General features: G+C 52.1%; 1 protein-coding gene across 2 annotated transcripts; it reads left to right on the top strand.

The window, feature by feature from the left end:
• Positions 1 to 15: 15 nt before the first annotated feature.
• Positions 16 to 11,161, top strand: LOC101324439 (kelch domain-containing protein 3). 2 transcript variants are annotated; one of them, XM_073810702.1, is made up of 15 exons: positions 16 to 172; positions 2,377 to 2,589; positions 2,768 to 2,944; positions 3,097 to 3,212; positions 3,401 to 3,472; positions 3,582 to 3,795; positions 3,874 to 3,960; positions 4,107 to 4,215; positions 4,343 to 4,416; positions 9,072 to 9,219; positions 9,351 to 9,417; positions 9,497 to 9,601; positions 9,887 to 9,961; positions 10,070 to 10,187; positions 10,626 to 11,161. In XM_073810702.1, exons 2-15 carry the CDS (start codon positions 2,436 to 2,438, stop codon positions 10,760 to 10,762), a joined length of 1,653 nt encoding a protein of 550 aa, XP_073666803.1. In that variant the 5' UTR covers positions 16 to 172; positions 2,377 to 2,435; the 3' UTR covers positions 10,763 to 11,161. The 2 variants fall into 2 exon arrangements, with proteins under 2 accessions (XP_073666803.1, XP_004323397.1); XM_004323349.4 differs by lacking the exons at positions 9,072 to 9,219; positions 9,351 to 9,417; positions 9,497 to 9,601; ... (1 more) ...; positions 10,070 to 10,187; positions 10,626 to 11,161 and adding exons at positions 4,540 to 4,618; positions 5,746 to 5,962.
• The last annotated feature ends 531 nt before the right edge of the window (positions 11,162 to 11,692 follow it).

The raw sequence follows: 11,692 nt of genomic DNA, 5'->3' as shown, positions 1-11,692 counted from the left end.
TAGGCTTCGGGCACTTAGCTCTGACTGCATGTTCGCAGACAGCTGCCCGCCGGAAGCATAGAGCCTGGTTGTGTTTATCTCGTTGGGGATCGAGTCGTCGGTTGGCGTGCAACGGGTTCTAGGCTGCAGGCAGCGCGAGGACCCGCGGCCCCGCCCCGGCCCGGCCTGGCAGGTAGTCCGGGGTGGGTTGAGGGACAAGGAGAACTATAGGGGCTGGGGATGCCCATGGTTAGCGCTGGAGTCGTGGGGGACGGGCCTGAGAGTGAAGAGGTGGGGGTGGGGAGGGAGCTAGGGGGATGATGGGAAAGGAAAGTGTTAATGGGGAAAGAAGGGCTCTGGGAGGATGGTGAGGAAACCAGTGGGAGAGGCCTGGTAGCCGGAGGAGGCACTAAAGGAAACTGGAAAGAAGATCGGGTTATGAGGAGAACAGGGAAGCTGAGGATAATGGAAGAAAAGGGCGGGGGTGTCTGGAGTTGTGCGGGAGGGGAGGTTGGGATGACTGAGAGACGAAAGGGATAGCGTCATATACAGGGAGGAATATCTCTGGCGGAAAGGGGTCAATGGATATTAGCTTTTTTCCCCTTAGTGGAAGAGGGAAAATGGAGGGCTGTCGGGGTGGAGCTTGGAGTTGTGGGAGAAGGAAGAAGGAGAAAACGGCAAAGCTCTCAGGAGATCAAGAAGGGCCAGAAACGGGGAATGAAAATTGCAAGAGAATAGCAAGGGGGATAGGTACATGAAGGGAATTGAAGAAGCTTGAGGATGCGGCAGTGATGGAGGATGGGAGAGACCCAGGGATAAGAGGAGCCCCTGAGACCCTGGGGGCTTGTTCTTCACGAGCTTGAGTTGTTTTTTTTTTTTTGGAGGAGAAGCTAAGGTTTTTTTCTCCACCTTTGGATAGAATTGCTTCTCTCTTGTCCTCTGAATTCTTTGCTTTACCTTGATATAGCTGAAGTGGGGAGTGGAAGCTATGAGGGAAGATGGACTCCGGTTCTTAAGCTCTTCAACCTCCTTCCTATCTGTCCTTACAAGCCCAGATCCAAGAGCTTTTGGATTGAGGACAGGAGTAATGAAGTGAGAGTGGTTTCCTGAGGGGCTATTTCAGGTTTGGCAGAGTGGCTATTTAAAGCATGGGGTTGGGGGTTGAGGGAGGCTGGGCAGGGGCAGGAGGGCTGGCAAAAGCCAGCTGAAACCAGTGTGTCTTTCTTGCGAGGGGCCTCCCTTACTTGAGCTTTTTCTTTGCCTGAGATTCTGCCTGGCTCTTCCTTCTGCCAGGGCTTCTTTTTTTTTTTTTTTTTTCCCCTTCTGCCAGGGCTTCTTGAACAGGGAGCAGATGATCTACCCAAACCCAGCAGGTGCCTGCCAGAGCAGGCAGTGCCAGCTGCAGGATTTGCCTGACAGAGCCTTCAGATGTACCCATTATCACTAGGTTAGCGGGTTGTCTTTAAGAGACCATGATCTCTCATCCCTGGGTCTTTTTCTTGTCCTGCCCAAGGGCATTTTGCTTTCCTTTCCCTTTCCAGTGCACACCCCCACCCCTGTCCCCTTTCAGAGACCCAAGTGGGAGAAGAGCTGCTGGAAATAGCTCGTTCTCTACCACAATGGCTAGGTTGGGCAAGTGGCAAGAGGAGAAAACCCTACCCCCTCAATCCCCAGCACACACATACCTTTCTGGCTTAAGTTCTTGGCAGCATGCCAGGCACAGCTGTCAAAGGAACTTCTCCTGCCTGTGAGGGGCCCTGGGTGACCCCGATGACAACAGCTCTGTTTGACAAGAGCCCCCTATGAGGGGCTAATCATCCATGAAGGTCCCTGTCAGGGATCAGTCCCACCCCATCCTGGATAAAGGAACTGTTCCACTCTAAAAGCCTAAAAGCTTTTCTGCTTGGAGGCACTCATGCCAGCTTTCAGTGGACTGTCTGGGGTTGGCTGGGCTATTAATAGCTCTGAGTATTTTGAGATCCCTCTCCCCACCTCAAAGAGCACAGAGATTCTTAGAGAGGTGGCAGTAAGCAGAGCAGAGTCAGAAAGACAAGAGAACTCACTGACCTTTGAAGGGGGCTTGGAGCTTGGGCCAAGCCAGTGACAGGGTACAGCCGCCATGAGTAGGGGACGACCACGTTGAGCCCTTGATCAGCAGTCTGAGCTGGCAGTCAGGTCAGAGTGGCCCCACCCTTTGCTGTTGGAGAACACAGGGCCAGGGCTAGCTTCCTGACCTCAGCAGCTCCCCTGGAGCAGAGCCAGCCACCTGAGCTGTGGAGGGGTGGTGTGGGAGGGCCACCAGGGTGACACTTAGAGGCAAGGCTAGTCCTGGGCAGAGTCTCGGTGAACCAGGCAAAGGCTTTGCCTGAGGAGCCCCTGGACCTAACTTGTGTGCAGGTAGCAGAGGCAGCAGGCCGTGCCGGGGGGGCATGTTGCTGTAACCAGTGGCCCAGGGGATGTTACGGTGGACGGTGCACCTGGAGGGCGGGCCCCGCAGGGTGAACCATGCTGCAGTGGCTGTCGGACACCGGGTGTACTCCTTCGGGGGTTACTGCTCTGGTGAAGACTATGAGACGCTGCGTCAGATTGATGTGCACATTTTCAATGCAGGTAAGCTAACTCAGGGATCATCCCTGGGTGCTCACATCGGGGAGGACAGTGGGTGGCTGAGTGAGGTTTGATGGTGGCCCCCACGGCCAGAGGGGGTGGGGGAAACTAACATGTGGTTTGGGAAAATGTGGACGACCTGAAGAGAGGTTCCCAGGGCTGAGCAGAGCTGTGCCCACAGTGTCCTTGCGTTGGACAAAGCTGCCCCCAGTGAGGCCCGCCACCCGCGGGCAGGCTCCCGTGGTACCCTACATGCGGTATGGACACTCCACCGTCCTCATCGACGACACAGTCTTCCTTTGGGGTGGGCGGAATGACACCGAAGGGGCCTGCAATGTGCTCTATGCCTTTGACGTCAGTGAGTATGAGTCTCTGGAGGCTGTGTTCTGCCAAATGGTGCCTCGCGGGGCTGGGGGAGGTGTGGGCTGAGGGGGGCTGGGAATAAGGCGCCCCAGAGTCGAGGAGGGAGCACCAGCTTGCTTACTGGGCCCACCCTCTCCCCTCCTTCAGATACTCACAAATGGTCCACACCCCGAGTGGCAGGAACAGTTCCTGGGGCCCGGGATGGACATTCGGCTTGTGTCCTGGGCAAGACCATGTACATTTTCGGGGGCTACGAGCAGCTGGTAGGTCTGGGAAGAAACTAGAGGTTTCCCTAGGGTGGGAATGAGAAGGAGGAAGGGGAATTGAAAGTAGTGGAATGGGAAGCTTTGGTTTGCTTGCAGGTTCTGAGGTGGGAGGGACGGAGGGTCGGAGAGTGACCCCTGCTCCTCTCTTTTATTCCTTCCTTCACTTCCTTTCTCTTCCTTGTCAGGCGGACTGCTTTTCCAATGACATTCACAAGCTGGATACCAGCACCATGACATGGACCCTGATCTGTACAAAGGTTGGCCCTTCTTGCTCTCTCCCAGATCCCCACCCTCAATTTAAGGAACCATAGGGAGCTCAAACAGTGAAAGCTGACCCCTCCCCCTCCCATCTCTGCTCCTGCCCAGGGCAACCCTGCACGCTGGAGGGACTTCCACTCGGCCACAATGCTGGGCAGTCACATGTATGTCTTTGGGGGCCGTGCAGACCGTTTTGGGCCATTCCATTCCAACAATGAGATTTACTGCAACCGCATCCGTGTCTTTGACACGAGGACTGAGGCCTGGCTGGACTGTCCACCCACCCCAGTGCTGCCTGAGGGGCGCCGGAGCCACTCAGCCTGTGAGTGTCTGTTAGGTCCCTGCCGAGTCCCCGTCCCCCCATTGCCCCTACATTCTTGACATTCCTCTCTCCTTCCAGTTGGCTACAATGGGGAGCTGTACATTTTTGGTGGCTATAATGCAAGGCTGAACCGGCACTTCCATGACCTCTGGAAGTTTAACCCTGGTAAAGAGCACTGCCTTTAAGGGAGGAACAGGGAGCAATTGAGGGGGCGTGGAAAAGAAAAGAATAATCCTGAGTGGGTGAGGGGCGGGAGTGGAGAGGATATCTGGGCTAGCAGGTGTTGAACCTCCATTTAAACTTCTCTTTAGTGTCGTTTACCTGGAAAAAGATTGAACCGAAGGGGAAGGGGCCATGTCCCCGCCGGCGCCAGTGCTGCTGTATTGTTGGTGACAAGATTGTCCTCTTTGGGGGTACCAGGTTAGGAGGAGAGAGGGGAGGGCTCCAGGAAGGGCCTAAGCCTGTGACTAACATGGGAGACATTTGAGCAAGAGGGTCTCGTGGGTAGTCTTCGCTCCTTCCTTCATCTCTCTTTTGATCCCTACAGTCCGTCTCCTGAGGAAGGCCTGGGAGATGAATTTGACCTCATAGATCATTCTGACTTACACATTTTGGACTTTAGTAAGTACACTTATTCCCTAAATGCATTTGCCCTCAGGGTCCCTGTCTTTGGGTGGTGATATCCAGGACTGGACCCTTTCCTCGGCTTTGACCATCTCCCTCTCCCCCACTCCTCCTTTAAAGGCCCTAGTCTGAAGACCCTGTGCAAACTGGCTGTGATTCAGTATAACCTGGACCAGTCCTGTTTGCCCCATGACATCAGGTACAGTGAATGGTTGGAAAGGAGGGACTGGTTGAGGGTGAGTGGGCAGCACAGGCGCGTGACCTGATTGGCTTGGTCTCAGTGTGCAGGAGAGAGAAGATTTTGTTCTGTAGTGTACTTGTGGAGAGGGAGCTAGAAGGAAATATAAAACTGTCAGCTGGGTAAGTTTTATGGAAAAAATGTCCAGTTTTCAAACCAAGCTCTCAGGCATCACTTCCTAATTCCTGAGCTTATACAGTTATTTTTGTTAATATGCTGAGAAAGTTTGATTAAATCTTAGAACCTAGCTGTGGAGAAAAAAACAAGTTTAGGAGCCTCTGGATCACATTAATTCCAGAATTAAGGGAGGTCCTTCCTAGCTCCTTCCCTTATGAATTCCATTCTTAGGTCTAAATCAAGCACTGAAAGTTATCTTGTGTATAATTGTGCCCTTCTGGGTCATTCTGCGACACTTTCCTCTCCTTGATTCAGTTCAGCTTAATTCTTACTTGCTGAGGGTCTGTGTGTTCAGTATTTGGTGATAGAGTATACAAGGCTGAACAGATGGATCCCAGGCTGGCCCAAGATGAACACATGTGCAAGTGCCTAGTACCAAGTAGAGTAGAGCCTTGGCATAAGGAGGTACTTCGTAGAATGACAGTTGTCAAAAAGAGAGGAATTTAATTTTAATATGGTGGGATGGCTGGGGAAGGCCTCAGGGAGGATAGGAGAGCTGAATCAGGGCCTTAAAAGGATGGGAGTTGAGAGCAAAAACCGACATTCCTGGTGGGGGGGAGGGGCATCCTGGTTGGATCTCAGCAGAGGAGGAAAGGTAGGTTGGGAAGTTTATTGAGATGTATACACAAACGTTTTTCTCCAGGTGTTGGGCACAAGAATATCAATATGTAAACATAAACAGGAAGTCCACATGAGCTTGCAGGGGGACTAGTGGGTGGTAGTGGATTTGGTGGTGGGTGGAGACCTGATTGTTAACCCTCATAGGGCTGTAAGGAAGAGGTGGCCGTGGGTGGTTGAGCTTTAGGAAGTTGAAGGCACTGGTGTGTTCATTGCTTTGTTTGAGCAATTCTGGACTTGGGGGTGGAGGCTTCCCCTTCTGTCCTTTCTGCCTGTCATTTTTGGCCTTCCAGGTGGGAGCTGAATGCCATGACCACCAACAGCAATATCAGTCGCCCCATTGTCTCCTCCCATGGGTAGGAGGAAGTTTCTGCCGCCTCCCTTCCTGAGCGTGCTGGTGTCTTCACTGCCCTTGCCCATCTCTCCCCCGCCTGCCCCTTTGGACCCTGGACTTGGTATACCTCCACATGGAGTTGTTGGACTAGAGGTGTTTTCTGTGCTGTGAACTTAGTGGGGAGCTGCAGGGGGGAGGGCTAGGTCCCTTCCTCCTTGGGCCGAGGGCCCCTTCCCCTTGGTGCTCTGTCCCATTCACCTCCCTCCAACTGCTCCTGGGCCTCTGCTCTGCCCCAGGTCAGCCATGCTCTGCTGGGAAGCGAAGGGAATGGGGAGGAGGGAGAAGCAAGCAGTGTCAGCCTCAGGAGCTTCCCCTCCCCACCCCTCTTTCCACCTCTTCCCGCTGCTTGAGCCCTGAGCATTGATTGGGAGCTGAGAGGAGTTGCAGCTGTTGGCATGAAATCTCCTTCTCCCTGACCTGGGGAGGGGAGGACCAGCAGATAATCCTACCGTTCCTTGAGCTGTTGCTGTACCCTGACGCTCTCAGCCAGCTCACATTTTATAAAAATGAATTGAAAGTCTCCAAACGTGTGCTCTCTTTTGTGTGGAATAGGCAAGGGACGGCAGGAGTTTGCAGTGGGGCCAGGGTGCTGAGGTTCTGGCTTCTCAGCCAAGAGCATTAGGAAACCAAATACCGCCACGGACTGGCCGGAGTTTCTCTTCGGCGCGGAGTGCAGCGCCAAGCGACAAAAGGGAGGGGGCAACGTTATTTACGGTGGGCGCCCTTTTCCGCCCAGAGAGGGCTCCCCGGCCGCCCACCAGCGGCCCGCCCGGCGCTGGACGGGATCTGCTCTATTGTCACCAAACCTCGCGGACTCGGCCTGCCGGAGATGCCGGAAGGAGTGGGGCGGAGCGGCCGCCGCCGGAGCGGAAGTAGCGCCATTAGTCTTCGGCGCGCTGCGCGAGCGGATGCTGACTGCAAACTCCCGGGAATGGGCGGCCTCCGGGTCTCCTCGCGGGTCTCGGGACGGCGGGGGCCTGGGGCCCGGGGACCTGCAGAAGGGTGAGGGGACGGCGCCGGGCCGAGGGGCAGCCGCGGAGGCGGGGTGAGGGGCCAGTGGCACCGCGTGTGGTGCGGGCTCGGAGCCTGGAGACGCCGTGACCGTGAGACTAAGTTCTCTGAAAGATGCGAACACCGGGAGCTCCCCCCCAACGCACTGGAAAGTGGGGAGTGAGAGAGAATGCTTCCTGGATTAGAACATCCTGAGCAGTTTTTTAAAGGGCGAAGAGGGTTTTTCGCAGGGGAGGAAACGTTCTGTTCAAAAGCAGAGTCAGGAAGGGGGATGGATTGTTGGAGAAGGCTTAGTAGGTGAGGATTCAACAAATTTTGCCAACATTGTTGAGCATCTGTTGTGTGCAGGCACAGTTCTAGATGCTGGAGATACAGTAGTAGATAAAGCAGCAGAACACTGTCCTCATGAAGGTTACCTTTTAGGGGTTAAAAAAACCAAGCAAATTAATAAAAGACAATAAAACACGGAATTGCAGATTTTTAAAGGGTAAATTTTTTGAAAAAGGTGATAAGAGCTTTGAAGAGAACGCAGGGGAGGGGTTACAGTTTTATGTAATCACAGAAGGCCTCACTGGGTAGGTGACATTTGAGAAACCGTTTGAAGGAGGTGAGGGAGCAAGCAGTACAACTGGAGGAAGTGTTCCAAGCAAAGTCCGGTGCAAAGGAACTGAGGTGGGAGCATACCTTCCTGCTTAGGAACTGCTTGGAGGCCAGTTGACTGGAGAGGAGTAGGAAGGAGGAGATGGTAGGAGATGAGATTAGAGCCAAAACCCGGGCTAGGTCACATGGGGTCTTCAGGCTATTACAAAGCCTAGAGCTTTTCTTCTGAGCAAGATGGAAGCCATTGGGGAGTTTTGAGTTCTGGAGTGACATAACGTGTAGGATATGTATGTGGAAATGAGGTGGGAGTGATAAGATCAGATTTGCCTTTTTCTTTTTTTTTTTGGAAAGAGAAAGTTATTTTATTAAAGAACTTAAAGTGAAAACTTCAGGTCTGAAGTAGTTTCCTTTTTTTTTTTTTTTGCGGTACGCGGGCCTCTCACTGCTGCGGCCTCTCCCATTGCAGAGCACAGGCTCCGGACGCGCAGGCTCAGCGGCCATGGCTCACGGGCCCAGCCGCTCCGCGGCATGTGGGATCCTCCCGGACCGGGGCACGAACCCGTGTCCCCTGCATCGGCAGGCGGACTCTCAACCACTGTGCCACCAGGGAAGGCCAGTTTCCTTTTTTAAAAAAATTTTTATTGGAGTATGGTTGATTTACAATGTGTTAGTTTCAGGTGTACAGCAAAGTGAATCAGTTATGCATATATCCACTCTTATTTTTTTATTTTATATTATTTTTGGCTGTGTTGGGTCTTCGTTGCTGTACGTGGGCTTTTCTCTAGTTGCGGTGAGTGGGGGCTACTCTTCGTTGTGGTGCGCGGGCTTCTCATTGCGGTGGCTTCTGTTGTCGCGGAGCATGGGCTCCAGGCGCGGGCTTCAGTAGTTATGGCACACGGACTTAGTTGCTCCGCAGCATGTGGGATCTTCCCAGACCAGGATCAAACCCGTGTTCCCTGCATTGGCAGGCGGATTCTTAACCACTGTGCCACCAGGGAAGTCCTATCCACTTTTTTAGATTCTTTTCCCATATAGGTCATTATAGAGTATTGAGTAGAGTTCCCTGTGCTACAGTAGGTCCTTATTAGTTGTCTGTTTTATATATATCAATAGTAGTGTGTATATGTCAATCCCAATCTCCCAATTTACCCCCTCCCCAGGTTTTGCTTTTCAGATGCCTCTCCCAGGCTGAAGTGGGGAGCATAGCTTTGAGAGGAGTGAGACTGGAGGTTGGGAGAGCAGTGAGGAGGCTAGAGTACTGATTGAGGTGAGAGGTGCTGAGCGTATCCTGAACCAGAATAATGGCGATGGTAGCTGAGCAAGGGAGACAGAGGTCCTTATGGGGAAACCTGTGAAGGAGTGATTTAAAAGAGCCTTACATATACACCTTCTTTAGCAACGTGAGGCCCCAGGTACCTGGAACCGATGGGGAGTTAGGTGTCAGTGTAGCGCCGTTATAAGCTGTGCTGCCCAGGACCTGCAGTGGTTGGTCTGAAGGGGATGTTGGAAAGGATCAGTTACCTATGAAGAATGAAGATGGGGTGGCACCTTTGCAGCAGTGGCAGATGCTGAGCTGAGTTGCGGTTCCCTCCCACCCCCACCTACCTTTCACAGGCACATCTCACATGTCATTTGAGGAGCTGTTAGAATTGCAGAGCCAAGTGGGCACTAAGACGTACAAACAATTGGTAACTGGAAACAGCACTAAGAAGCAAAGTTCCAGACCACCTGTCCAAAAAGCATGTGTTGCAGATAAACACAGGTGAGGAGCAAGGCCTGCCCCAGGAGTTGGAGGATAGCTGGGACCTTGAGTAGGTGTCTGCTTTCTTGGGTGGCAGGTGGGAGGCCTTTGACAAGACTGGAGTTCCCTTGACCTGTTTAATTTCTCCATAGGCCTCTGGAAATGTCAGCCAAGGTCCGGGTGCCATTTTTGCGTCAAGTTGTTCCCGTCAGTAAGAAGGTGAGGAGGAGCCAGTAAGCTCTTTCTCAGCGAAAGGAGACTGAACAGTTCTTTTATATTCTCTCTGTTCGCTCCAAAGGTAGCCCGGGACCCCCGCTTTGACGATCTGTCAGGGGAATATAATCCTGAGGTGTTTGATAAAACGTATCAATTCCTAAATGACATCCGAGCCAGAGAGAAAGATGTGAGTAACGTGAGATTGGTCTGTGGGGATTCCAAGTGGTGAGACTAGAGCATAGGTCAGAGAGTCGGGCAGAGGGGAGCAGGGCGTGTCAATTTACTAGCTGTGTGATCATTGACAAGTTAGTTAACCTCTTTTAGCTTCAGTTTCCTTATCACAGATAATTCCTATCTCGTAGTGTTTATGTGAGTTAACAACATATGCGAACCTCTTAGAATAATGCTTGGCACAGAGTTTCACCTAACATTTACAGAATGCTAACTGTCATACTCATTTTCCAACGTGGAGCTTGTGAAAAAGCAGCTGAAGAAGCGCCGTTCAGGGGAGGAGCGTGAGAAACTGCAGCAGCTGCTTCAGCAAATGGTGAGTAAGTCAGAATACGGGGGAGGAAGGTGAGAGCAGGTCAAGGCCGGAGGTGATTCACAGTCCCCGCTATTCACCTGTCTCACCGATCTCATCTTTGCTCCTCAGGAGCAGCAAGAAATGGCACAGCAGGAACGGAAGCGGCAGCAGGAGCTGCACCTGGCTCTGAAGCAGGAGCGGCGGGCTCAGGCCCAGCAGGGCCATCGGCCATACTTCCTGAAGAAATGTGAGTGGTACACAGCTATGACAGGCTAGTTACAGGAACAGGGGTTGGGTGGCCATAGAGGCAGGATACTGCGTTAGTGGTCCATGAGCTCCCTAAGGGAGGCATGAAGGCTGGATCCCATGGTAAGTTGGAGGAAAGTAGAAATAGTAGGGAGTTGTTGTTTGTAACCATTCTTGTATCCCTAATGACCATGGGCAGGGAGTATTGTTTTTATCTCTGTCCCACCCCCACATATGTGGGTAGGGCGCAGAGAAGGAGCTCGTAGTTGGTTGAATTGAGAAGGAGCAGATTCATAGAAGTCAGCTTGCTTACACACACCGGTGAACTCCAGATGAGTCATATATCACTGCATAGTGGTTGAGAATTACTGACCTGGGGAAAGGGAAAGAAGCGAACTTCCTCCTTTGCTTACCGGCTTTCTTTCTCCTTGTCCTCTAGCTGAGCAGCGCCAGTTGGTCCTAGCTGAGAAGTTCAAGGAGCTGAAACGAAGCAAGAAGCTAGAGAGCTTCTTGAGTCGAAAGAGGCGCCGAAATGCAGGCAAGGACAGACGACATCTCCCTTTGAGCAAAGAGTAGTAAGGAGCTGTCCTCAGCTCTGCCACTGTCCCAGTGAGAAATGCATCTGTGGGGACACATTTGGGCTTGGCCCCTTCTACTCTTTCCCATTCAAGGGCAAGGGTGACAGCTGCCTGGGAGCCCAACTGGCTCAGAGATGACTAGAAGGCTCTTGGACTGCCTGAGGGCTGGACAAGAAGAGCAGCTCAACCTTCTGCCATTCCACACTTCTTCTGCTTGGATCTGGGTCATCATGTCCTCAAGTCCTCCCATTCTTGCCTTAAAATAATGATTCTGGTATAGAAGGAAAAGGACTGGTGAGTGACATTGAGGCCAGTTGAAGGCCATAGAGTCTGTGAGTGGCTCCCGGGACTGGGACTTTATATGTAGGAGCCAGTTCATAAACACTCGTGTCACTCATCTTTTTATTCTGCTTCTTTTGTGGGTGACCTAGAATTACCATTTCAGGGGCCACGTGTTGGGTGGGCAATAAATCTAATGCTCCTACAAAGTGGGAAGTCAGATCAGAGACCCTTCCTATTTAAACTGAACAGATGACACGATCATTCAAAGACGGAACCAATCCCACAACTCATCTACTTAGCTTTGGTCTTGGATGCAGGGGAGGTAGAAGGTGGGGACAAAAATATGATAATATGTAAGCACAGCTGGCTCTCAGTACTGTTTGGGTGGAGAATTCATATGGCCTGTGTGGACTGGAAAATCCTGGAGCTGACAATTCAGTTTAAAGTGATCTCAGGTTGATAGTGCCTTCAGGCACCTGGCAGAAGCAAATGCATTCCTCTCTTGAGGATTGTACTTTAAACCCAGGCCTCAAGGAATTCCTTCAGATAAAATTTCAAGGAATCTAAGCTTACAGTGAAAACAAAGCAAACAAGGAAAAAAAAACCCCATAAGCAAGAGTCATTAGGAACAACAGGCAAGAGAATC

This window comes from Tursiops truncatus, chromosome 10 (genome assembly GCF_011762595.2).
Source record: "Tursiops truncatus isolate mTurTru1 chromosome 10, mTurTru1.mat.Y, whole genome shotgun sequence".
Classification (NCBI taxonomy): Eukaryota; Metazoa; Chordata; class Mammalia; order Artiodactyla; family Delphinidae; genus Tursiops; species Tursiops truncatus.
Note: the sequence above shows the minus strand (reverse complement) of the source record. Positions and strands in the feature narration are given on the sequence as shown.